The following is a 26,689-nucleotide window of genomic DNA, read 5'->3' as shown; positions in this document are numbered from 1 at the left end:
GTCATTGTTGTTCACATTGTATTTAAATGACATTACAAATACTGTTAACATCTGTAACAATTATATAATACCTCACAATCAAATGCAGACTGTATTATCTGCAAAGAGAATTATCTTCGGTTATTGTCACAGTCATGTATATCTCCCCTCAAACCGATACCAAGAAGGAACTTCACTGGGCTTTATGCAAACTGGAAACCATATATTCACACTGCTATGCTTTATCTTGGCCAGGTCGCAGTTGTAAATGAGAACTTGTTCTCAACTAGCCTACCTGGTTAAATAAAGGTGAAATAAAAAATAAAAAATAAAAATATTATAGTATTCAACTTATATGACTTGTTAAGCACATGTTTTACTCCTGAACTTATGTAGGTGTGCCATACAAAGGTGCTGAATACTTACTGACCCAAGACATTTCAGCTTTTAATTTTAAATTAATTTGCAAAAATGTCAAAAAACATAATTCCACGTTGACATTATGGGTTATTGTAGGCCAGTGACCAAGTGACCAAGAATCTCAGTCTGTAACACAAAATATGGAAAAAGTCAAGAGGTGTGAATACTTTCTGGAAGATATTTACTAAATTAAAATGACCTGGAACTGAATTACAGGTGTTTTAACGGTCCAACAATTAAAAAATATATAAATAATATTAGTCTTTTTTGCTCAGAACTTGGAGAACCAAATAAAATAGGCCTGCAGGCCACCAGTTGGCCCTCTATTTATTTTTCACACCCCGTTTTTCTCCCCAATTTCCTGGTATCCAATTAGTAGTTACAGTCTTGTCTCATCACTGCAAATCCCGTATGGACTCGGGAGAGGTGAAGGTCAAGAGCCGTGCGTCCTCCGGAAGCCAGGCGCACCAATGTGTCGGAGGAAATACTGTGCACCTGGCAACTGCCAATTTAGACTACTTACATACAGGTGCATATGCTAATAATTGTGCATTCTGGTTTAGATAGATAAGAAAACTTTTTTTAAATTACACCGAATGTAAAATTGCATTTGGCGCTCTGGCTTATATTAAAGGGATAAAAACAGACATAAAACATACACACTGAGCACATTGAGCATTTACGTGTCAGATCATCTGTCTTATTTGGGATAAAATACTTTTTAGGCCATTCTTACAAGCGAGTGGCACTTTTAGTCCCTCACCAGATGGAAGCATTTGGAATGATGTGTGGGGGGGGTTGAGTTGTTGTTGGATACCTGGAGTGCTTTCCTTATGAGGTGTTGTTTGTACAGTTCATGAAGTGGTGTTGGCCTGATTTACAAAATCATGTATTTGTAAAATTGTGTCTTAAACTAGGCCTATTTCGTTGTATTGCCTACGAGTTTATGGGATACAACTAATAGACTATACCCACTAGATGTCACTGAATGAAAAGGAAACATTCTGGGTGTATTTTTATGGCGAGCTCTCAGTGTCCAGACAGCGCCAGGGGCTGTTCCCACCTTGTCAGTCAGGCTGCCGCTGCTAGTGGGCAGGGCCGTTCAGCGGCTGGGGTTTCTTTACGCTTTCATTATTTCTAGACCTCATTTTTTATTTCTATACAAGTGAACTATTTTCATATTCAGGACGCTGTTCGGTAAGATTTAATTTGATTTGTGTTAGTGTAAGGGACTTTAAAGATAAATGCGGCTCTGGGTGTTTAAGAGCAAATTCACAAGGGAATATCAGCGCAATGATGGAGGTAGAATTGTCAAGTGCACATCGAAGTCAACAGGTAAGAGAAGGGGCTGAATAACATGCTTCATAGGCGGCCTAACAAATGTGTTTCTGACTCAAGAGAAACGCTTAGACTATAGAAATTGTGTCATAAGCCATTGTTGTTATCCTGTGGTAGGCTACTTAAAATGTTGCAGTATAGGCAACAGTATAGTAGACAGAAGGGGAGGCTAAGAAACTGCATCATAAAGTTGACTAGGCAACCTGGATTAGGCTATTTTGTGTTATATGGAACAAATTAAATGTAGCATAAATAAAGCCTATTAAATAAATGTGGATTGAAATTATTTTAGTAGGCATAGAATCTCACTTTTTCCAATATTTGCTTGTTGTGAACTGTTTCTCTTAAATCTGTAGAAAAATCTGCAAAGTCATTGGACAGCCTCATACTTGAGTTCTTTACCACAGCTGTAGCCTATAACACAGTTTCAAACTGTTTCATAAAGATTCAAATCCACGTTTAAGGTTGAATTTCGAAAGCAGGATGTCTTTGAATTGGTCAGAAAAAAAAAATTATACATCTGATTCTTCCCCAAAAATACCATCCAGTTCATTGTTTGTCGAGAGCCCCCTCCAGGACTGTGGCGGTACCCTGTAGCGTGTGATCTCTGTATCGATGGCATATCATCAGTGGCCACCTTCGCTCAGTCCACTAGGTCCACAATTGTAGGCAGTCTCATACAGGAATGTTTGTTTGTAAAAGCTTATGTTTTGAAGTTCTTTGAATTAAATATATTAAAGGAAGAGATTGGCAAAGATAAATGTATCTTGATACAACTACAATATACTCCAAAGATGTATCAAGCAAAAATATTTTTGCAAAGCATTGTATTCAGATAAACATTCTCAGTAAATGTAACAGACATTTTACTTGCTATAACTGTGATATATGGTTGAATGCACTGACTTTAAGTTGCTGCTAAAATGGCCAAAATGAAATATGCTAAAGAACCTGCAAAGCACAGTGGGTATTGTTATAATAAGGGGTGGAGCTCATAAGACTAGTGGCCAGTTTGCTTTGCATGTGTTCATTTTAACGTTTACATGTTGGTAATTTAGCAGACAATCTTAATACAGCATAGTGCTATTAGATTTCCTATACCAAAGCAGCAAATTTGGGGTGATAGAGGGCCACAAATACAAATGACAAAATACTCAAAGTAATTGAAATACATGCAACAGAAATACTGGCAATCTCTGATTATAGGCCTACTGCACTTTATCAAGCTGAGTTGTATGATATAGTTGGACCTTGAAGGTGGATGAACAACTCTCTTGTTATGATGGAATTGGTTGTTGTAAACACATAAATGAAGAGCCACAGTAGTAAATATTACCCTCTTCATTTAAAGGGTGATATAACCTAGGATACTGATGGTGTGAATACAAAGCATATTGTATTATTTTATATTCTACTTTATTCTATTCTACCAAAGTCTTTGATGACTGCTCATGCCATGGGGTGGGGGTTATTAAAGGGGTACCTGCAGCATTCTCCCAACCACTGTTTAGGTAAAAAGGTTAAGGATGGGGCTGGAGACATCTAACCACTCTCAAATGTATAGACAGAGCTATAGTTGCAAGGAATGACCATCCATTATAATTTTAACCATGTTGTGAGGCTATATGGTGTTTGTTTACATTTACTTTATTAACAAACATTGGAGTAAAATAAGCTTATATTTTGGATTCTAATTGGGTACGACAGTTGAACTAAGCTCATGTCATGAGGCATTTCTAAGTTATATTCTTCAATAATCATTGGGTACCAAAAGTTGATGTAACCTTTTTAACCTTTTTAATGTCCTGAGTGTATAGATGGTTTGGGCAATAAGGTCAACAGGTCAACACCATTCTGTTTTTTCAAAGTAAGCCTACTAGTAGACCAGCCAAACTATAAAAAGTGCTTGAAAAAAAGCTTAAAGGTTGTCATCCATGCTAGATCAAACAATAATGGATGGGGTTACTATACACATCTGGCGTTACTACACACAAAGTAAGACCAGATGTCACTTTACATTTAGATTAAGGCCATCTTCAAGATATTCAAGTTAAAATTAGGTGAAAATTGTAATATACTGACTGAGCAAAAATATAAACGCAACATGCAACAACTTCAAAGATGTTACTGAATTACAGCTCATTTAAGGGAATCAGTCAATTGGAATGAATGAATTAGGCCCTAATCTATGGATTTCACATGACTGGGAATACGTACACTAATGTTCGAAAGTTTGGACTCACTTAGAAATGTCCTTGTTTTGAAATAGAAATGCACATTTTTTGTCTATTAAAATAACATCAAATTGATCAGAAATACAGTGTAGACATTGTTAATGTTGTAAATGACTAGAAAGAGAAAGAGGAGTGGGAGGCCCCAGTGCACAACAGAGCAAGAGTACAAGTGCATTAGAGTGTCTACAGTCGTGGCCAAAAGTTTTGAGAATGACACAAATATTAATTTTCACAGTCTGCTGCCTCAGTTTGTATAATGGCAATTTGCATATACTCCAGAATGTTATGAAGAGTGATCAGATGAATTGCAATTAATTGCAAAGTCCCTCTTTGCCATGCAAATGAACTGAATCCCCAAAAAACATTTCCACTGCATTTCAGCCCTGCCACAAAAGGACCAGCTGACATCATGTCAGGGATTCTCTCATTAACACAGGTGTGAGTGTTGATGAGGACAAGGCTGGAGATCACTCTGTCATGCTGATTGAGGTCGAATAACAGACTGGAAGCTTCAAAAGGAGGGTGGTGCTTGGAATCATTGTTCTTCCTCTGTCAACCATGCTTACCTGCAAGGAAACACGTTCCTACATCATTGCTATGCACAAAAAGGGCTTCACAGGCAAGGATACTGCTGCCATTAAGATTGCACTTAAATCAACCATTTATCGGATCATCAAAAACTTCAAGGAGAGCGGTTCATGTCGCACAGTACTACATAGAGCAATGCCTAAATGGAACTCTATTCCACATCAAGTAACTGACGCAAGCAGCAAAATTGGATTTTAACAACACAAATATTGGCACAGACACATGCATACACATACACACACATGATAACATACACGCTATACATACACATGGATTAAGTCATGTAGATACAATGCCTTGCAAAAGTATTAATCCCCCTTGGCGTTTTTCCTATTTTGCTGCATTTTATTTGGATTTCATGTAATGGACATACACAACATAGTCCAAATTGGTGAAGTATGCTTAGGGTCATTATCCTGCTGGAAGGTAAACCTGGAAGGACCCATAAGTAAGCGTTTCACTGTTAGTCCACACTTGTTGTTTACGAAGCATGTGACAAATACAAATTGATTTTACAAGAGTATCTGCCAACTGACTAAAATGTGAAATGAATGGCCTCTAGTATAGAAAGAGATGTGGATCTGAGTGTCTGCAATTAACTTGCAAGATCTTGCATGCTCAATGTGTAAATGTATGTTTTTAAACTGTAGTACTTTGTGTTTTATGTTGTAAATGTGTTTTTGCATAACATTTTGTGCTGCTATTTTGGACAGGTCAGAGATTTTTAATCTCAATGAGACTAACCTGGTAAAATTAAGTTAACATTTTAAACATTAAAATAAAGATCAGCCTGAGATTGGCCTCTAATCAGGCTGCTTTATCAGGTTCCAATGCTGGCTGATTGATAGGCCTGCTAATATAACCATGCATGTAGCTGTGTTCACCTCTCACTTTCTTTTGTTAGTTGATAAACGGGTTTGCGTGGGCCTAAAGTGAAAGCTATATTGTGTAGTAATTTGAGATAAGATTGACAAATGAGCCTTTACCTTACTTTTGTCATACTCACAGGGCCAGGTGAGTCTCACCCAACTCTCACAATAGTTTTCCTTTCATACTGTTGACCTAGTCAACTGACACCACAAGACATTGTATTTCAAGGCGTTTAGACACATGAAAATGCATTCCATTGTGTTGTGGGATGGTCATGCTGCCATGTTATCTGCACAATCCACACGCTATTCCACACACACACAATACTCTAATGTCAAAGTGGGAAAAATTATATGATTTCCTTTTAATTAATGAAAAATAAAACACCATTATATCTTGATTATATAAGTATTCACCCCCCTAAGTCAAAGCTCTGTCAATAGCTTGCTAGACACATTTTTACAAGTCTTGCCATAGATCTTCAAGCCGATTTAGGTCATAACTGTAACTCTGCCACTCAGGAACATTCAATGTCGTCTTGGTAAGCAACTCCAGTGTATATTTGGCCTTGTGTTTTGGGTTATTTTGCTGCAAAAAAAGTGAATTTGTCTCCCAGTTGAAAGCAGACTGAACCAGATTTACCTCTAGGATTTTGCCTGTACTTAGCTCTATTGAGTTTATATTAATCTTAAATATCTCCCACGTCCTTGCCGATGACAAGCACACCCATAACATGATGGAGCCAACACCATGCTTGAAAATATGGAGAGTGGTACTCAGTGATGTGTTGTGTTAGATTTGCCCCAAACATAACGCTTTGTATTCCGGACAAAAAGTGAATTTCTTTGCCACAGTATTTACCGTATTACTTTAGTGCCTTATTGCAAACAGGTTGCAAGTTTTAGAATATTTTTTACTCTGGACAAGCTTCCTTCTTTGTAATCAATTCGGGTTAGTATTGTGGAGTAACTACAATGTTGTTGATTCATCCTCAGTTTTCTCCTATCACAGCCATTAAACTTGAATTGTTTTAAAATTGCCATTGGCCTCATGGTAAAATCCCTGAGCAGTTTCCTTCCTCTCTGGCAAACGAGTTAGGAAGGACGCTTGCATCTTTGTAGTGACTGAGTGTATTGATACACCATCCAAAGCGTAATTGTTAACTTCAGCATGCTCAAAGGGAAACGCTTTCTTTTATTTTTAACCATCTACCAATAGGTGCCCTTCTTTGCAAGGCATGGGAAAACCTCCCTGGTCTTTGTGGTTGAATCTCTGCTTGAAATTGACTTCTCAACTGAGAGACATAACAGACAATTGTGTGTGTGTGGTGCAGAGATTCAAAAAGCATGTTAACCCCTATTATTGCACACAGTCCATGCAACTTATTATGACACTTATTAAGCACCTTTTTCTACTCCTGAATGTATTTAGGTTTGCCATAACAAAAGGGTTTAAATACTTTACTCAAGACATTACATCTTTTCAGATTTTTATTCATTTGCAAAATAATCAAAATACAAAAATTCCACTCTGACATTATGGGGTATTGTGTGTAGATCAGTGACACAAAATCTGAATGTAATCAATTTTAAATTCAGGGTGTAACACAACAATATGTGGAAAAAGTAAATTGGTGTGAATACCTTCTGAATGCACTGTAGTATTGTGCCAAAATGTTATTGAAACTCTGTCTCCAGTATAATATGTTCTGGCCCTCTGAAAACAACCTCTGAAAACAAAAAGAACCACACCACCTTTCACCACCTGGGAAAATCCACACGCTAAACAGGAAAGTGCACATGCAGTTACATCACCCTCTCTGCTATAATCTTTTCCCAGGTGGTGAAAGGTGGTGTGGTTCTAAGTAGTTTTCAGAGGGCCAGACCGTCACTGTAACAGAGTACATATTACACTGGAGACAGAGTTTCAATTACATTTTGGCACAATACTTTTTATTTATTTTTATTTCACCTTTATTTAACCAGGTAGGCTAGTTGAGAACAAGTTCTCATTTGCAACTGCAACCTGGCCAAGATAAAGCGTAGCAATTCGACACATACAACACAGAGTTACACATGGAATAAACAAAACATACAGTCAATAAAACAGTAGAACAAAAGAAAACAAAAAGTCTATATACAGGGAGTGCATCATACTACAGTGCCTTCAGAAGGTATTCACACCAATTAACTTTTTCCACATTTTGTTGTGTTACACCCTGAATTTAAAATAGATTTACATTCAGATCTACACAAACTACCCCATAATGTCAAAGTGGAATTTTTGTATTTGGATTATTTTGCAAATTAATAAAAATCTGAAAAGATGTAATGTCTTGAGTCAAGTATTTAAACCCTTTTGTTATGGCAAACCTAAATACGTTCAGGAGTAGAAAAAAGTGTTTAATAAGTGTCATAATAAGTTGCATTGACCCACTCTGTGTGCAATAATAGCGGTTAACATGCTTTTTGAATGACTACCCGATCTCTGCACCACACACACACAATTATGCTATGTACCTCAGTCTAGTATTGAATTTCAAGCAGAGATTCAACCACAAAGACCAGGGAGGTTTTCCCATGCCTTGCAAAGAAGGGAACCATTTGGTAGATGGGTAAAAATTTAAGAAAGCGTTTCCCTTTGAGCATGCTGAAGTTATCAATTACGCTTTGGATGGTGTATCAATACACTGAGTCGCTACAAAGATGCAAGCGTCCTTCCTAACTCGTTTGCCGGAGAGGAAGGAAATAGCTCAGGGATTTTACCATGAGGCCAATGGGGATTTTAAAACAGTTTGAGTTTAATGACTGATAGGAGAAAACTGAGGATGAATCAACAACATTGTAGTTACCCCACAATACTAACATAAATAGATTACAAAGAAGGAAGCTTGTCCAGAATAAAAAATATTCCAAAACGTGCAACCTGTTTGCAATAAGGCACTAAAGTAATACGGAAAATAATGTGGCCAAGAAATGAACTTTTTGCCCGGAATACAAAGCCTTCTGTTTGGGGCAAATCTAACACAACACATCACTGAGTACCACTCTCCATATTTTCAAGCATGTTGTTGGCTCCATCATGTTATGGGTATGCTTGTTATTGTCAAGGACGTGGGAGTTTAGGATAAATATCAATTTAATAGAGCTAAGCGCAGGCAAAATCCTAGAGGTAAATCTGGTTCAGTCTGCTTTCAAACTGTCACTGGGAGACAAATTCACCTTTTTTGTAGCAAAATAACCCAAAACACAAGGCCAAATATACACTGGAGTTGCTTACCAAGGCGACATTGAATGTTCCTGAGTGGCAGAGTTACAGTTTTGACCTAAATCGGCTTGAAGATCTATTGCAAGACTTGTAAAAATCTGTCTAGCAAGCTATTGACAGAGCTTTGACTTAGGGGGGTGAATACTTATCTAATCAAGATATAATAGTGTTTTATTTTTCATGAATTAAAAGGAAATTTGAAAAAAATCCCACTTTGACATTAGAGTATTGTGTGTGTGTGTGGATCATTTACAAAACATGACCAATTAAATTAATTTGAATCCAACTTTGTAACATAACAAAATGTGTTAAAAGTAAGGAGCTGTGAATACTTTCTGAAGGCACTGTGTATTTCAAGCAATGTGACAGGTTTACACACTCATTGTTATTCTCGCAAACAGCTTCATGAGGAATGCTTTTCCAACAGTCTTGAAGGAGTTCCCACATATGCCGAACACTTGTTGGCTACTTTTCCTTCACTCTGTGGTCCAACTCATCCCAAACCATCACACTTGGGTTGAGGTTGGGTGGTTGTGCAGGCCAGGTCATCTGATACAGCACTCCATCACTTTCCTTCTTGGTCAAATAGCCCTTACACAGCCTTGAGGTGTGTTGGGTCATTGTCCTGTTGAAAAACAAATGATAGTCCCACTAAGCGCAAACCAGATTGAATGGCGTATTTCTGCAGAATGCTGTGGTAGCCATGCTGGTTAAGTATGTTTTGAATTCCAAATGAAACCCTGATTTGCCAGCATTAAAATCCTCTAGATTAACTGAAGTTCTACATGGTTTGCTCTGAATTTGTTTAGAGTACCGTATACTGCCATCCACTTGGTATAAATCCATAGTAAATCCCATTACCAAATCATAAAAAAATTACCAGAGAGTGCCACTGAACTGGAGAGGCATTAGTTTACTAGGTACAGTCGATAAATTTTAGTCATCCATCCTCAATAGTAGGTTAATGCATCTATTATTACGTGTTTTACTTTTCAATTCTTTTCTAAAAAAAAATTCTCTGCATTCTTGGGAAGGACCCATAAGTAAGCATTTCACTGTTAGTTCACACCTGTTGTTTACGAAGCATGTGAAAAATGCAAATTGATGTGATAAGAGCATCTGCCAACTGACTAAAACGTGAAATGAATGGCCTTTGGTTTAGAGAGAAAAGTGGATCTGAGTGTCTGCAATTAACTTGCAAGATTTTGCCTGCTCAATGTGTAAATTTATGTTTTTAATCATTAGTACTTTATGTTTTATGTTGTAAATGTGTTTTTGCATGACATTTTGTGTGTTGCTATTTTGGCCAGGTCAGAGATTTTTAATCTGAATGAGACTAACCTGGTAAAATAAAGTTAACATTTTAAACATTAAAATAAAGATCAGCCTAAGATTGACCTCTAATCAGGCTGCTTTATCAGGTTCCAATGCTGGCTGATTGTAAGTCCTGCTAATATAACTCTACCTGTAGCTGTGTTCACCTCTCCCTTTCTTTTGTTAGTTGATAAATGGGTGTGCGTGGGCCTGAAATGAAAGCTGTATTGTGTAGTCGACTGAGATAAGATTGACAAATGAGCCTTTACCTTACTTTTGTCATGCTCATAGGGCCAGGTGAGTCTCACCCAACTCTCACATTAGTTTTCCTTTCATACCGTTAACATAGTCAACTGACACCACAAGACATTGTATTTCAAGGCGTTTAGACACATGAAAATGCATTCCATTGTGTTGTGGGATGGTCATGCTGCCATGTTATCTGCACAATCCACACACTAAACAGAAAAGTGCACATGCAGTTACATCACCCTCTCTGCTGTAATCTTTTCCCAGGTGGTGAAAGGTGGTGTGGTTCTAAGTAGTTTTCAGAGGGCCAGACCGTCACTGTAACAGAGTACATATTACACTGGAGACAGAGTTTCAATTACATTTTGGCACAATACTTTTTATTTATTTTTATTTCACCTTTATTTAACCAGGTAGGCTAGTTGAGAACAAGTTCTCATTTGCAACTGCAACCTGGCCAAGATAAAGCGTAGCAATTCGACACATACAACACAGAATTACACATGGAATAAACAAAACATACAGTCAATACAACAGTAGAACAAAAGAAAACAAAAAGTCTATATACAGTGAGTGCATCATACTACACAGTACCTTCAAAAGGTATTCACACCAATGTACTTTTTCCACATTTTGTTGTGTTACACCCTGAATTTAAAATAGATTACATTCAGATTTTGTGTCACTGATCTACACACAATACCCCATAATGTCAAAGTGGAATTTTTGTATTTTGATTATTTTGCAAATGAATACAAATCTGAAAAGATGTAATGTCTTGAGTCAAGTATTTAAACCCTTTTGTTATGGCAAACCTAAATACGTTCAGGAGTAGAAAAAAGTGCTTAATAAGTGTCATAATAAGTTTCATTGACTCACTCTGTGTGCAATAATAGTGGTTAACATGCTTTTTGAATAACTACCTGATCTCTGCACCACACACACACAATTATGTTATGTCCCTCAGTCTAGTATTGAATTCAACCACAAAGACCAGGGAGGTTTTCCCATGCCTTGCAAAGAAGGGAACCATTTGGTAGATGGGTAAAAATTTAAGAAAGCGTTTCCCTTTGAGCATGCTGAAGTTATCAATTACGCTTTGGATGGTGTATCAATACACTGAGTCGCTACAAAGATGCAAGCGTCCTTCCTAACTCGTTTGCCGGAGAGGAAGGAAACCGCTCAGGGATTTTACCATGAGGCTAATAGTGATTTTAAAACAGTTCGAGTTTAATGACTGATAGGAGAAACTGAGGATGAATCAACAACATTGTAGTTACTCCACAATACTAACATAAATAGATTACAAAGAAGGAAGCTTGTCCAGAATAAAAAATATTCCAAAACGTGCAACCTGTTTGCAATAAGGCACTAAAGTAATACGGAAAATAATCTGGCCAAGAAATGAACCTTTTGCCAGGAATACAAAGCCTTATGTTTGGGGCAAATCTAACACAACACATCACTGAGTACCACTCTCCATATTTTCAAGCATGTTGTTGGCTCCATCATGTTATGGGTATGCTTGTCATTGGCAAGGACGTGGGAGTTTAGGATAAATATAAATTTAATAGAGCTAAGCGCAGGCAAAATCCTAGAGGTAAATCTGGTTCAGTCTGCTTTCAAACAGTCACTGGGAGACAAATTCACCTTTTTTTTTGCAGCAAAATAACCCAAAACACAAGGCCAAATATACACTGGAGTTGCTTACCAAGACGACATTGAATGTTCCTGAGTGGCAGAGTTACAGTTATGACCTAAATCGGCTTGAAGATCTATTGCAACTTGTAAAAATGTGTCTAGCAAGCTATTGACAGAGCTTTGACTCAGGAGGTTAAATACTTATATAATCAAGATATAATGGTGTTTTATTTTTCATTAATTAAAAGGAAATCAACAAAAAAATCCCACTTTGACATTACAGAGCATTGTGTGTAACGGTTTTTGTTGGTGGAAGGAGAGGAGGACCAAAGTGCAGCGTGGTACATTACCATAATACTTTTAATTAAGAATGAATACACGAACAAAAACAACAAAATGATAAACAAACAGTTTTGACAGGTGCCACAAACACTAACCAGAAAATAATCACCCACAACTCAAAATGGGAAAACAGGCTACCTAAATATGGCTCTCAATCAGAGACAACGATAGACAGCTGCCTCTGATTGAGAACCATACCAGGCCAAACACATAGAAAAAGAAAACCTAGACCTACAACATAGAATACCCACCCACATCACACTTTGACCAAACTAAAAATAGAAACCTACACAGCAATCTACGGTCAGGGCGTGACATTTACAAACAATGACCAATTAAATTAATTTTTATCCAACTATGTAACGTAACAAATTGTGTAAAATGTAAGAGCTGTGAATACTTTCTGAAGGCACTGTGTATTTCAAGCAATGTGACAGCTTTACACACTCATTGGCATTCTCTCAAACAGCTTCATGCGGAATGCTTTTCCAACAGTCTTGAAGGAGTTCCCACATATGCCAAGCACTTGTTGGCTACTTTTTCTTCACTCTGCGGTCCAACTCATCTCAAACCAAATCAAACCAAATCAAATCAAATCAAATTTATTTATATAGCCCTTCGTACATCAGCTGATATCTCAAAGTGCTGTACAGAAACCCAGCCTAAAACCCCAAACAGCAAGCAATGCAGGTGTAGAAGCACGGTGGCTAGGAAAAACTCCCTAGAAAGGCCAAAACCTAGGAAGAAACCTAGAGAGGAACCAGGCTATGTGGGGTGGCCAGTCCTCTTCTGGCTGTGCCGGGTGGAGATTATAACAAAACATGGTCAAGATGTTCAAATGTTCATAAATGACCAGCATGGTCGAATAATAATAAGGCAGAATAGTTGAAACTGGAGCAGCAGCACAGTCAGGTGGACTGGGGACAGCAAGGAGTCATCATGTCAGGTATTCCTGGGGCATGGTCCTATGGCTCAGGTCCTCCGAGAGAGAGAAAGAAAGAGAGAATTAGAGAGAGCATATGTGGGATGGCCAGTCCTCTTCTGGCTGTGCCGGGTGGAGATTATAACAGAACATGGCCAAGATGTTCAAATGTTCATAAATGACCAGCATGGTCGAATAATAATAAGGCAGAACAGTTGAAACTGGAGCAGCAGCACAGCCAGGTGGACTGGGGACAGCAAGGAGTCATCATGTCAGGTAGTCCTGGGGCATGGTCCTAGGGCTCAGGTCCTCCGAGAGAGAGAAAGAGAGAAGGAGAGAATTAGAGAACGCACACTTAGATTCACACAGGACACCGAATAGGACAGGAGAAGTACTCCAGATATAACAAACTGACCCTAGCCCCCCGACACATAAACTACTGCAGCATAAATACTGGAGGCTGAGACAGGAGGGGTCAGGAGACACAAACCATCTCACTTGGGTTGAGGTCGGGTGGTTGTGCAGGCCAGGTCATCTGATGCAGCACTCCATCACTCTCCTTCTTTGTCAAATAGCCCTTACACAGCCTTGAGGTGTGTTGGGTCATTGTCCTGTTGAAAACAAATTATAGTCCCACTAAGCTCAAACCAGATGGGATGGCGTATCGCTGCAGAATGCTGTGGTAGCCATGCTGGTTAAGTGTGCCTTGAATTCCAAATAAATCACTGATTTACCAGCAAAATCACCCCCAAACTATCACACCTTCTCCTCCATGCTTCACGGTGGGAACCACACAACCGTTCACCTACTCTGCATCTCACAAAGACACAGTGATTGGAGCCAAAAATCTCAAATTTGGCCTCATTAGACCACAGGACAGATTTCTACCAGTTTAATGTCCATTGCTAGTGTTTCTTGGCCCAAGAAAGTCTCTTATTATTATTGGTGTCCTTTATAAGTGGTTTCTTTGTAGCAATTTGACCATTAAGGCCTGATTCACACAGTCTCTGAACTGTCAATGTTCAGATGTGTCTGTTACTTGAACTTTGTGAAGTGTTTATGTGGGCTGCAATCTGAGGTGCAGCCCACATGAACATATCCTCTGCAACAGATGTAACTCTGGGTCTTCCTTTCCTGAGAGCCAGTTTCATCATAACACTTGATGGTTTTTGAAACTACACTTTAAGAAACTTTCAAAGTTCTTTAAATGTTCCACATTGACTGACCTTCATGTCTTAAAGTAATGATTTACTGTCGTTGCTCTTTGCATATTTGAGCTGTTCTTGCCATAGTATGGACTTTTAGAAAATAAAGTACTCTTCTGTATACCACTCCTACCTTGTCACAACACAACTGATTGGCTCAAACACATTAGGAAGGAAAGACTATTCCACAAATTAACCTTTAACAAGGCACCCCTGTTAATTGAAATGCATTCCAGGTGACTACCTCATGGAGCTTATTGAGAGAATGCCGACAGTGTGCAAAGCTGTCATCAAGGCAAAGGGTGACTACTTTGAAGAATCTCAAATATAAAATATATTTTGATTTGTTTAATACATTTTTGGTTACTACATGAATATTTCATAGTTTTGATGTTTTCACTATTAATCAACAATGTAGAAAATAGTAAAAATATAGAAAAACCCTGGAATGAGTAGGTGTGTCCAAAGTTTTGACTGGTACTCTATATATATTTTAAATACAGCGTTGATGTCTTCTGGTTATTTTTGTCAAATAGCTATAATAAAATGTATTTTAACTCCCAGTGTCAGTTATTGCTAATGTCTTCCTTCACATTGTCATACACATGTAGTTTAATTATGCATGTATGGATATTGAAAAATAGTGAGGAATCAAAATGTGACACCTGAAAGATGTGTATTTGTGTTTGTATTTATAATGGATCCCCATTAGCTGCTGCCAAAGCAGCAGCTACTCTTCCTGGGGTCCAGCAAATTAAGGCAGTTTATACCATTTTAAAACATTGCAATACATTCACAGATTTCACAACACACTGTGTGCCCTCAGGCCCCTACTCCACCACTACCACATATCTACAGTACTAAATCCATGTGTTGCAATGCCTGATAGTGTCTGATATTCCATTTATGTCTGTACCCCATTAACTCATGTAACTTTAAAGGGGAAAACAGTAGTTGCTACATCCATTTTAGGTCTTAAAAATTAATAATATGTACCCATAGATTTTTGAAGAATATAACTTTTTTATAAATGCCTCGAGCTTAGTTTAACTATCGTACCCCACCAGAACCCAAAATATAAGCTTGTTTTACGCCAATGATTTCAAAACAAACACTGTTTTGCCTCAAAACATAGTTACAACTATGATGATTATATCATATATAGATGGTAAGTCCTTGCATCCAAAGCTCTGTCTGAATTTGAGAGTGATTACATTTCTCCAGCCCCATCCATCAGCTTTTTACCCAAACAGTGGCATGGAGAACGCTTTGTTATTGTTTCAACTGCTGATTGGTCCATTAAAGGAGGCGTGACTCCTGAGAATGGACAGACACATACTCAGTCATTTACTTATGGCCAATTCAAGTTATTACATGCATTTTATTCGGAATTGTCGGTTATTTTATTTAGAAGAGTAATCCCTGTGACGCTGTATGGGGAAAAACCTCTAAAGCTGCCCTGATTTTACACATTAGTGGAAAGACTATAGTGTGACCGCCTAGTCATAAAGCAGGGAATAATCATTCAAAACCTGCCCCAATGCAGTGGCAATAACGCTATCACAACAGCCGTCCAGCCATAACTATGAAGTTAATGTCCGATTTGATTGTTTAATGGGGGGGTAAAACAACTGATACGGGAGGAAAATGTGTACTTTACCAGAATAGTTTTCTTGTTAAATTATCTACTGAGCCAAAGGGTTGATGTTGGTTGAGTCAAGGTCACTGTCTGTCCTTTTGATCTTCGCCTTGCGTTCCTTTGAAACTCTTTTGTAATGGATGTTTAGCTTGTTACTGAGTCAACACCACACGCTCTTGAAGCTTCATGGCCACATAATGAGCTGAATGTGTTTGTGAAAAGAACCATTGATACCCAGAGATAGTTTTGTCGCTTGGACCCAGAACCGAGATTAAGCTTTTTAAGCCAGACATAATTGTCAATGGAAAAATTCATATTTTAGTCCTATGCTTAATCTGGGTCCAGGAAACAGCCCCACAGTGTCTGTGGCTCCTACTGTCATCTTGAAAATAAATGAGTTGGGACAAATCTTCAAAAATGTGTGCCTTGCTAGCAGGTGTATTCATCAAATGCATTTTGCATGATGATTGTAGAGGTAAACAGCCTAGAGCAGTTACTGCAACATTCCAGTGACAGTCCTATGAATGAAACTGCCTCACAGTCCAAACACATGTTTGGCAGTCTACCAGCCAAATATTAGGTGTTATGTTCTTTGTCATAATCATCAAAGTATAATATTCAGTGTAAAAATTGTAGACAATATAATATAATAGAAATCTTATGAAACAACCAATGATATAACAACTGTCAGAGGTTCTTATATGGGTTCAGCTTCATCAAACAGAATAAATTTGTCTTGTTTCCTATTGGTCAGATTATATTTGGTCCAGTGGCAGCATTTTTGCGATTGGACTGAAATTCAAGCCTGCTGAATAATAATTATCAATCATAGAGTATCTCGGCCAATGGCTTATTATTGAGTTGAGCAGCGTCTTTCAGCCACACTGTGTGCTGCTCTCGCATATAGAAACAAAGGCTGATCAAGGACATACAAAAATGCTGGCTTTGTAAACTGTGCAACATGTAACTTACTTCATGTATGTAATACTCGTATTTTACTCTGCTCTCTTTAGTGGATCTTGATGGTATTTGGTGGTTTAGCTAGATGCTGGTGTTGGAGGTTGCTGAAATGTACACGTGGGTGTGGAGCCATTCCGCTTTAAGAATGAGGAGAACAGCATGTATTATTCATACATCCTCGTCACACATCTCATCTGATTGAGTTGTGTTATGGCTAAAGGTGGGGGTAAGGGACAGCTGTCCACAGGGAGGGGAACAGGGGATACAATACGTGGCACAGAGAAGCTTTCTGGGTATTGTTAACACACCTTTTTTGATCCCACTTGTCTGCCTTCTGTTTGTTCGTGATGGGTGAGCATACTATATCCATCTTATGCTTTGTCAAATACGCTTTGTCAAATACGATTACGCTTTGTCAAATACTTCAGGATCCCTGCATTAAAAGTGGTTCTTTAAAGAACCCTGCCTTCAAATCAAATCAAATCGCATTTGTCACATGCGCCGAATTCAACAGGTGTAGACGTTACAGTGAAACGCTTACTTACAAGCCCTTAACCAACAATGCAGTTTTAAGAAAATACCAACAACAAAAAAGTAAGAAATAAGAATAACAAATAATTAAAGAGCAGATAAGAATAGTTGGAGTAGCAGTGGTGTTGGCTGTAGTGTTGTCCTGCTATCCTCCTATCTTAACTCACTATGGTCGTTGTTCTCCTGCCAGGATATGAACTTGATTGACATCCTGTGGAGGCAGGACATTGACCTGGGTGCCGAGCGGGAGGTGTTTGACCTGAGCCTGCGGCAGAAGGAGGATGAGCTGCGCAGGCAGAGGGAACTGGAGGAGGAGAATAGGCTGCACCTGCTGAGGGAGCAGGATAAGGCCTTGCTCGAACAGCTGGAGCTGGACGAGGAGACTGGAGAGTTCATGCCCTGCCTGCTACCCAGTGAACCAGAGCTGCCCAACACAGTGGGAAACCAGGTATCTATCTGTCTGTCTGTCTGTGTCAGTCAGTCACACCAGAGAGTGGTCCCCCTCTGGAATAGAAAAGAGTAACGAGATTAGAATTTATGCTAGGGAAATGCATGTGTATGTGTTCTGTGTCTTGTTTTTTAAAATATTTATTTTCAGGGTGGTATACAAAAGTATCTATATCCACAATAAAACGAGTCCTATATAAACAAAACCTGAAAGGCCGCTCAGCAAGGAAGAAGCCACTGCTCCAAAACCACCCAAAAAAGCAAGACTACGGTTTGCAACTGCACATGGGGACAAAGATCGTACTTTTTGGAGAAATATCTTCTGATCTGATGAAACAAAAATAGAACTGTTTGGCCGTAATACCATCGTTATGTTTGGAGGAAAAAGTGGAGGCTTGCAAGCCAAAGAACATAATCTCAACAGTGAAGCACGGGGGTGGAAGCATCATGTTGTGGGGTTGCTTTGCTGCAGGAGGCTTTTGCTCCATCCTATAGAACATTTGTGGGCAGAACTGAAAAAGCGTGTGCGAGCAAGGAGGCCTACAAATCTGACTCAGTTTCACCAGTTCTGTCAGGAGGAATAGGCCGAAATTCACCCAACTTATTGTGGGAAGCTTGTCAAAGGCTACCCAAAATGTTTGACCCAAGTTAAACAATTTAAAGGCAATGCTCCCAAATACGAATTGAGTGTATATAAACTTCTGACCCACTGGGAATGTGATGAAAGAAACAAAAGCTGAAATAAATAATTCTCTCTACTATTACGTATTTTGACATTTCACATTCTTAAAATAAAGTGGTGATCCTAACTGACCTAAGACAGGGAATGTTAAAGGGATTAAATGTCAGGAATTGTGAAAAACCGAGTTTAAATATATTTGGCTAAGGTGTATGCAAACTTCCGATTTCAACGGTTAATTATGTTCAAAAATAATTAAAATAACTTTATTGCTCATACAGCCAGTAATTTATATCTGTGTGTCTGTTTTTGTAGAACACCATTTTTTCCAAAGTGGATGGGGATGCACTTTCATTTGATGAGTGCATGCAGCTTCTCGCAGAGACATTCCCTTTAGTAGAAACCATTGAGGTAAGAGAATACACTACCAATACCTACAAACCAGTAACATAATTCCAATCTGTTTCTCCTCTTATCAATGCATCCCCTCTAATTTCCAGTATGTGTCTGTGTATTCTAGCTCCCCCATCCTCCTCCTGCACATATCATGCCCTCCCCTTCCATTGGCAACAGTAGGCCAGATATGCTGACCTCCCAGCAGTCACCTGTGGCCCAGAACCCCATGCTCTCTGCTCTGCTGGCCCCCCACAAGGCTCCCATTGCTGTGCCTGCATCTCTGGAACCAGCCCCTGTGGATGTGGAGCAGGCCTGGATGGAGCTGCTCTCCCTGCCTGAGCTCCAGGTAGGTATGGCACAACGGAACAATTCATAAGGCCACAACAAGCCCTGTTCAGCTAGGTAATGGACACCTAACAACGAGTGGCTGCTGCAGTAGGGTGTGCGAGGACACAGCACAAGCACGCCTTTGTTAGAACAAATTTGAAAAGTAGACTTCCTGATAATTCTCTTTTATTTATGTCCTTTTCTGTTGGCATGATCTTTCTCAAACAGGTATTATTGTGCATCACACAAAATATACGTACATAGGGATGCATAGGCCTAAATGCAAGAAAACACATTTGCCAACTGAGTTTCTATGTTCTGAAATAGCACGCACATTTGAACTCAAGTCCAGGAAGGTTTACAAGCCTAACAAGCCTTATTGGAATGATGAGTTAAGGGACCTATGATCTGTACACCGCAAGGCTGAGCACTTATTTCTACAGTGTAAAGATAGGAATACAAGATAACATTTTAGAAAGGATTTTAAGAAAAAACAGCATGTGTTTGATTAAAAACTGAGCCTATTCAAACAGAGATATCAGAGAGGGCAGGTATTACACCTTGAGGAGATACAGACAATAAATTCTCAACAGTTCTGGAACCAAATAAATTAGGACCAAAACGACATAAGAAAATTCCAATGGAAGTCAGTGAAGAGCAGGGGGGCTGAAGTTCGATATTACACAGGTACTTAATGAGTGGGAGAAGGGGTTTGCAAGTTTGTTCTCAGGAAATGAAAATGTGGCATATTTTGAGGAAGAATTTTATAAAGACACATGTTCCCTGAAAACTAAACTGGGAAATGGCAGGTAGCGGCAGCAGGAAGCCTAGTGGTTAGAGCATTGGACTAGTAACCCGAAAGGTTTTAATATCGAATCCCCGAGCTGACAAGGTAAAAATTTGTCGTTCTGCCCCTGAACAAGGCAGTTAACCCACTGTTCCAAGGCCGTAATTGAAAATAGGAATTTATTCTTAACTGACATGCCTAGTTAAATAAAGGAAGAAAAACACAACAATAAAAAAACACAACGTCAAACTCAGAACCCTCTTATATACTGTATTGAAATTTCAGAATGATAGTAGAGAGAATAATTTACTTCAGCTTTAATTTCTTTCATCACATTCCCAGTGGGTCAGAAGTTTACAAACACTATATTAGTATTTGGTAGCATTGCCTTTGAATTGTTTAACTTGGGCCAGATGTTCCAGGTAGCCTTCCAGAAGCTTCCCACAATTAGTTGGGTGTAACTGGTGTAACTGAGTCAGGTTTCTATGCCTCCTTGCTCGCACATGCTTTTTCAGTTCTGCCCACACATTTTCTATAGAATTGAGGTCAGGGCTTTGTGATGGCCACTCCAATACCCTGACTTTGTTGTCCTTAAGCCATTTTGCCACAACTTTGGAAGTATGCTTGAGGTCATTGTTCATTTGGAAGACCCATTTGCAACCAAGCTTTAACTGATGTCTTGAGATGTTGTTCAATATATCCACATCATTTTCGGTCCTCTTGATGCCATCTATTTTGTGAAGTGCACCAGTCCCTCCTGCAGCAAAGCACCCCCAGAACATGATGCTGCCACCCCCGTGCTTCACGGTTGGGATGGTGTTCCTCAGCTTGCAAGCCTCACTCTTTTTCTTCCAAACATGACAATGGTCATTATGGCCAAACAGTTCTATTTTTGTTTCATCAGACCAGAGGACATTTCTCCAAAAAGTACAATCTTTGTCCCCATGTGCAGTTGCAAACTGTAATCTGGATTTTTTATGGCGGTTTTGGAGCAGTGGCTTCATTGAGTGACCTTTCAGGTTATGTCGATATAGGACTCGTTTAACTGTGGATATAGATACTTTTGTACCTGTTTCCTCAAGCATCTTCACAGGGTCCTTTGCTGTTGTTCTGGGATTGATTAGCACTTTTTGCACCAAAGTATGTTCATCTCTTGGAGACAGAATGCGGCTCCTCCCTGAGCGGTATGGCGGCTGCGTGGTCCCATAGTGTTTATATTTGTGTACTATTGTTTGTGCAGATGAACGTGGTTTTCTGGAATTTCCCAAGCTGTTTAAAGGCACAGTCAACCTATTGTACGTAAACTTCTGACCCACTTGAATTGTGATACAGTGAATTATAAGTGAAATAATCTGTTTGTTGGAAAAATGTCTTGTGTCATCCACAAATTAGATGTTCAAACCGACTTGCCAAAACGACAGTTTGTTAACAAGAAATTTGTGCTGTGGTTGAAAAACAAGTTTTAATGACTCCAACCTAAGTGTATGTAAACTTCCGACTTCAACTGTAACCCTTACCTAAATGAGGAGTTGTCCGTGGCAGAAGTTAAGAAGACGATTGACACAGCAAAAAATGGGAAAGCATTTGGCATTGATGAACTTCTTAATGAAGTCTTAAAATCCTCTAAATTAACTTAAGTTCTACATGGTTTGCTTTGAATTTGTTTAGAGTACAGTGTACCTCCATCCACTTGGAATAAGTCCATAGTAAATCCCATTACCAAATCATTAAAAAATGACACGAGAGTGCCACTGAACTGGAGAGGCATACGTTTACTAGGTACGGTCTATAAATTATATTCATCCATCCTCAACAGTAGGTTAATGCATCTATTATTACGTGTTTTACTTTTCTATTTTTTCTCCAAAAACAAATCTCTGCATTGTTGGGAAGGACCCATAAGTTAGCTGTTAGTCCACACCTGTTGTTTACGAAGCATGTGACAAATACAAATTGATTTGATAAGAGCATCTGCCAACTGACTAAAATGTGAAATGAATGGCCTCTAGTTTAGAGAGAGAAGTGGATCTGAGTGTCTGCAATTAACTTGCAAGATCTTGCATGCTCAATGATGTTCAGTGCCACTGAACTGGAGAGGTATAAGTTTACTAGGTACGATCTATAAATTATATTCATCCATCCTCAACAGTAGGTTAATGACCTTTTTGGAGGATCAAAACATTCTGGTGGAAAAACAAAAAGTTTTCGTAAATCCAGAGACTGTATCGATCATATCTACTCGGTGTGTACAATAGCCAGTATACAAACATGAAGAACACCTTCCTAATTGTGAGTTGCACCCGCCCTTTTGCCCTCAGAACAGCCTCAATGCATCGGGGCATGGACTCTACAAGATGTTGAAAGCGTTCCACAGGGATGCTGGCCCATGTTGTGTCAAGTTGGCTGAATGTCAACTGGCGATTTGACACATATAAAATGTCATTCATTCATTAATTGTATTAATTCACTCTGTGATCAAGTTTCACTGAATAGGGTTTTCATACTTGCTATGGAGCTGTATATAGTTCCACCACGGGATAGCACATATCCAAAAATAAAGCTATTTCAGCCATGACTGTACATAGTCTTGAACTACAATGGCAATGCTATCCAATTTTAGATAGTCATTTTACCCATTGTTTATAAGGGTTGCCCACTAGAGATTACAAGTCTTTTGTTTTTCACTATGATAATGAAGACGTGAAATTAACAGTCTCACCTTTCAATAAAATATTTTACAGTGTATATAGGTCACTGACTGTTTTCTAATTCTTTGATTTCCTCTATTTTCAACAGCAGAACTTAAAAATGCAAGTGTCAGATATCCTGGATCAGAATGGCTATACCAGCACAAGCATGCCCCTAGATGTGCAGGACCCTAACTACAGCTTGTACTTGCCTGAGCTCCCAGGCTTGGTCACAAACATTGATACTACACCACCTGTCCTACTCATCAACAACTTCAAAGGGATGGTTCCCCCTGACAACCTTAACCAAATGACTCTGAAACCCCCGGAGCTCAACACAACCTACACCACAGACAGCCTCTGTAAGCTGTTCTACACTGACCACTCAAACACAAAACCAAGCTCCCCCATGTTATCCTATACTTCCAATGAGGCCTACCCACAGGAGGAGGTGAGACACAAACCACTGGAACCGTCAGAAATACATGTCCCCCAATTTTCCCTGACAGATGGACACAGGACTGCTACAGAGTTCCCCGACTCTGACTCCGGTCTGTCAATGGACAATGTCAGCTCGCCTATGAAATCCCATCAGGACGATAGTTCTATGGGATACAGCGACTCAGACCTGGAGGAGATGGACAGCAACCGGACCGAGTACAGAGAGATGTTCTCACTGTCTCTCCATGGAGAGGAACAACAGTCCTCCCCTTACAACACTGGTCCAGTATCCCATTTTCCGGCAGACAGCCTACCCTACCCAAAGAGTGAGCTCATAGAGGGCAACGGCCATAACCAGCGCCCATTCACCAAAGACAAGTCGAGAAGACGCTCTGCAGGCTGCCAGTCCCGTCTGTCCAGAGACGAACAGCGGGCCAAGGCCCTGGGGATCCCCTTTGCTGTGGAGCTCATTATCAACCTGCCCGTGGACGACTTCAATGAGCTCATGTCCAAGCACCAGCTTAACGAGGTCCAGCTGGTCCTGATCCGAGACATCCGCCGACGTGGAAAGAACAAGGTGGCAGCCCAGAACTGCCGCAAGCGCAAGATGGAGAGCATCTCAGGCCTGGAGGGTGAGCTTGAAGCACTGTGCGAGAAGAAGGCGCACTTACTCAGGGAGAGTGCCCAGAGGAACGGCAGTCTGAAGGAGCTAAAGGAGCAGCTGGGGAGTCTGTACCTGGAGGTATTCAGTCGGCTGAGAGATGAGGAGGGGAAGCCCTACTCTCCCAGTGACTACTCTCTCCAGCAGACCTCCGATGGCAGCATGTTCCTTGTGCCTCGTGTTAAAAAGACACTCAAGGGTCAAGACAAATAGTCTCTTCCATTGAACTGTTTTCATTACTTTTTACCTACTCTACAAGACTACCATGCTCAAAGTTATATGCTAGACTATCAAAATTATATATGTTGCTTAAGGAGTAGTGAAACAGGAGTGTTATTTTACTTAATTCCACTTGGTTCATGCAATAATATTGTCAATGTTGAAATCTCTCCTTATTTTGTACAGCAATACTTTTTTTGTTCCTGTAATCATAGCTATGCAAATAGATTTCTACCCTATTTGCAATTGAGACATGATGACGTGTGTATGTACAGTTGAAGTCGGAAGTTTACATACACTTAGGTTGGAGTCATTAAAACTAGTTTTTCAACCACTCCACGAATTTCTTGTTAAACAAACTATCGTTTTGGGAAGTCAGTTAGGACATCTACTTTGTGAATGACGCAGGTAATTTTTCCTCACATTGTTTACAGTCAGATTATTTCAATTATAATTCACTGTATCACTATTCCAGTGGGTCAGAAGTTTACATACTCTAAGTTGACTGTGCCTTTAAACAGCTTGGAAAATTCCAGAAAATTATGTCATGGCTTTAGAAGCTTCTGATAGGATAATTGACATCATTTGAATCAATTTGAGGTGTACATGTGGATGTATTTCAAGGCCTACCTTCAAACTCGGTGCCTCTTTCCTTGACATCAGGGGAAAATCAAAAGAAATCAGCCAAGACCTCAGAAAAAAATGGTAGACCTCCACAAGTCTGGTTCATCCTTGGGAGCAATTTCCAAACACCTGAAGGTACCACGTTCATCTGCACAAACAATAGTATGCAAGTATAAACACCATGGGACCACGTAGCCGTCATACCGCTCAGGAAGGAGACGCATATTGTCTCCTAGAGATGAACGTATTTTGGTGTGAAAAGTATAAATCAATCCCAGGACAACAGCAAAGGACCTTTTGAAGATGCTTGAGGAAACAGGTGCTAAAGTATCTATATCCACAGTAAAAGGAGTCCTATATCGACATAACCTGAAAGGCCACTCAGCAAGGAAGAAGCCACTGCTCCAAAAACGACATTAAAAATACAGACTAAAGTTTGCAACTGCACATGGGGACAAAGATTGTACTTTTTGGAGAAATGTCCTCTGGTCTGAAACAAAAATAGAACTGTTTGGCCATAATTGACCATTGTCATGTTTGGAGGAAAAATTATGAGGCTTGCAAGCCGAGGAACACCATCCCAACCGTGAAGCACGGGGGTGGCAGCATAATGTTGTGCGGGTACTTTGCTGCAGGAGGGACTGGTGCACTTCACAAAATAGATGGCACCGTGAGGATGGAAAATTAGGTGGATATATTGAAGCTACATCTCAAGACATCAATCAGGAAGTTAAAGCTTGGTCGCATATGCGTCTTCCAAATGAACAATGACCCTAAGCATACTTCCAAAGTTTTAAGGACTTAAGGACAACAAAGTCAAGGTATTGGAGTGGCCATCACAAAGCCCTGACCACAATCCCATGGAAAATGTGTGGACAGAACTGAAAAAGCATGTGCGAGCAAGGAGGCCTACAAAACCTGACTCAGTTACACCAGCTACTATTTAATGAATCTGCTAGTTGAGGACTTGTGAGGCATCTGTTTCTCAAACTAGAGACTCTAATGTACTTGTCCTCTTGCTCAGTTGTGCACCGGGGCCTCTCACTACTCTTTCTATTCTGGTTAGAATCAGTTTGCGCTGTTCTGTGAAGGGGAGTAGTACACCGCTTTGTACAAGATCTTCAGTTTCTTGGCAATTTCTCGCATGGAATAGCCTTCATTTCTTGGAACAAGAATAGACTGACGAGTTTCAGAAGAAAGTCTTTGTTTCTGGCAAATTTTGAGCCTGTAATCAAACCCACAAATGCTGATGCTCCAGATATTCAACTAGTCTAAAGAAGGCCAGATATATTGCTTCTTTAATCAGGACAACAGTTTTCATAATTGCAAAAGGGTTTTCTAATGATCAGTTAGCCTTTTAAAATCATAAACTTGGATTAGCTAACACAACGTGCACAGGAGTGATGGTTGCTGATAATGGGCCTCTGTACGCCTTTGTAGATATTCCATTAAAAAATCAGTCGTATCCAGCTACAAGTCATTTACAACATTAACAATGTCTACTCTGATCAATTTTATGTTATTTTAACAGACAAAAAAAATTGCTTTTCTTTCAAAAACAAGGACATTTCTAAGTGACCCCAAAATGTTGAATGGTAGTGTACATAGTATTGGTAACCATCTATACACAATATAAAAATAAACATTTGAAGTGTAGACTAAATTGCACATTTTAATTAAATCCAAATTCTGCTTCCTGTAAGGCATGTCCAATTCAAATTCGATTCAAATTCAAGAGTTTAATTGAAATTCAAGAGCAATTCGTAACTAAATTCTGAATCGACCCCAACCTTGCTAACTAGGTAACTACCCCATGTTCTTGAAGTATACAACAGATAAAAATGACAGGGGTGCTTTCATGTAAAGGCTTTGTTGACATTTGTGCAAATAAAGGTTGAAAGATCATCTCCACCCCATTTCTA

At 39.4% G+C, this 26,689-nt stretch overlaps 1 protein-coding gene across 2 annotated transcripts; it reads left to right on the top strand.

Moving 5' to 3' along the window:
- The first annotated feature begins 1,465 nt into the window (after positions 1-1,465).
- On the top strand, positions 1,466-26,678 carry LOC139413143 (nuclear factor erythroid 2-related factor 2-like). 2 transcript variants are annotated; one of them, XM_071160236.1, is made up of 5 exons: positions 1,466-1,734; positions 17,690-17,947; positions 18,941-19,036; positions 19,146-19,367; positions 22,935-26,670. In XM_071160236.1, the coding sequence occupies exons 1-5, from the start codon at positions 1,693-1,695 to the stop codon at positions 24,135-24,137; spliced, it is 1,821 nt and encodes a 606-aa protein (XP_071016337.1). In that variant the 5' UTR covers positions 1,466-1,692; the 3' UTR covers positions 24,138-26,670. The 2 variants fall into 2 exon arrangements, with proteins under 2 accessions (XP_071016337.1, XP_071016336.1); XM_071160235.1 differs by having other exon boundaries at positions 1,469-1,734; positions 22,932-26,678.
- The last annotated feature ends 11 nt before the right edge of the window (positions 26,679-26,689 follow it).

The sequence above is a fragment of the Oncorhynchus clarkii genome, chromosome 7 (assembly GCF_045791955.1).
Source record: "Oncorhynchus clarkii lewisi isolate Uvic-CL-2024 chromosome 7, UVic_Ocla_1.0, whole genome shotgun sequence".
Classification (NCBI taxonomy): Eukaryota; Metazoa; Chordata; class Actinopteri; order Salmoniformes; family Salmonidae; genus Oncorhynchus; species Oncorhynchus clarkii.
This window is presented reverse-complemented; position numbering and strand designations above follow the sequence as displayed.

Coding starts and splice junctions, on each gene's coding strand:
- LOC139413143 (XM_071160235.1), top strand. CDS start 1,693: ATGATGGAGGTAGAATTGTCAAGTGCACATCGAAGTCAACAG. Junction 19,037..19,145: donor CTTTAGTAGAAACCATTGAG/GTAAGAGAATAC, acceptor TGTGTATTCTAG/CTCCCCCATCCTCCTCCTGC. Junction 19,368..22,931: donor TCTCCCTGCCTGAGCTCCAG/GTAGGTATGGCA, acceptor TATTTTCAACAG/CAGAACTTAAAAATGCAAGT.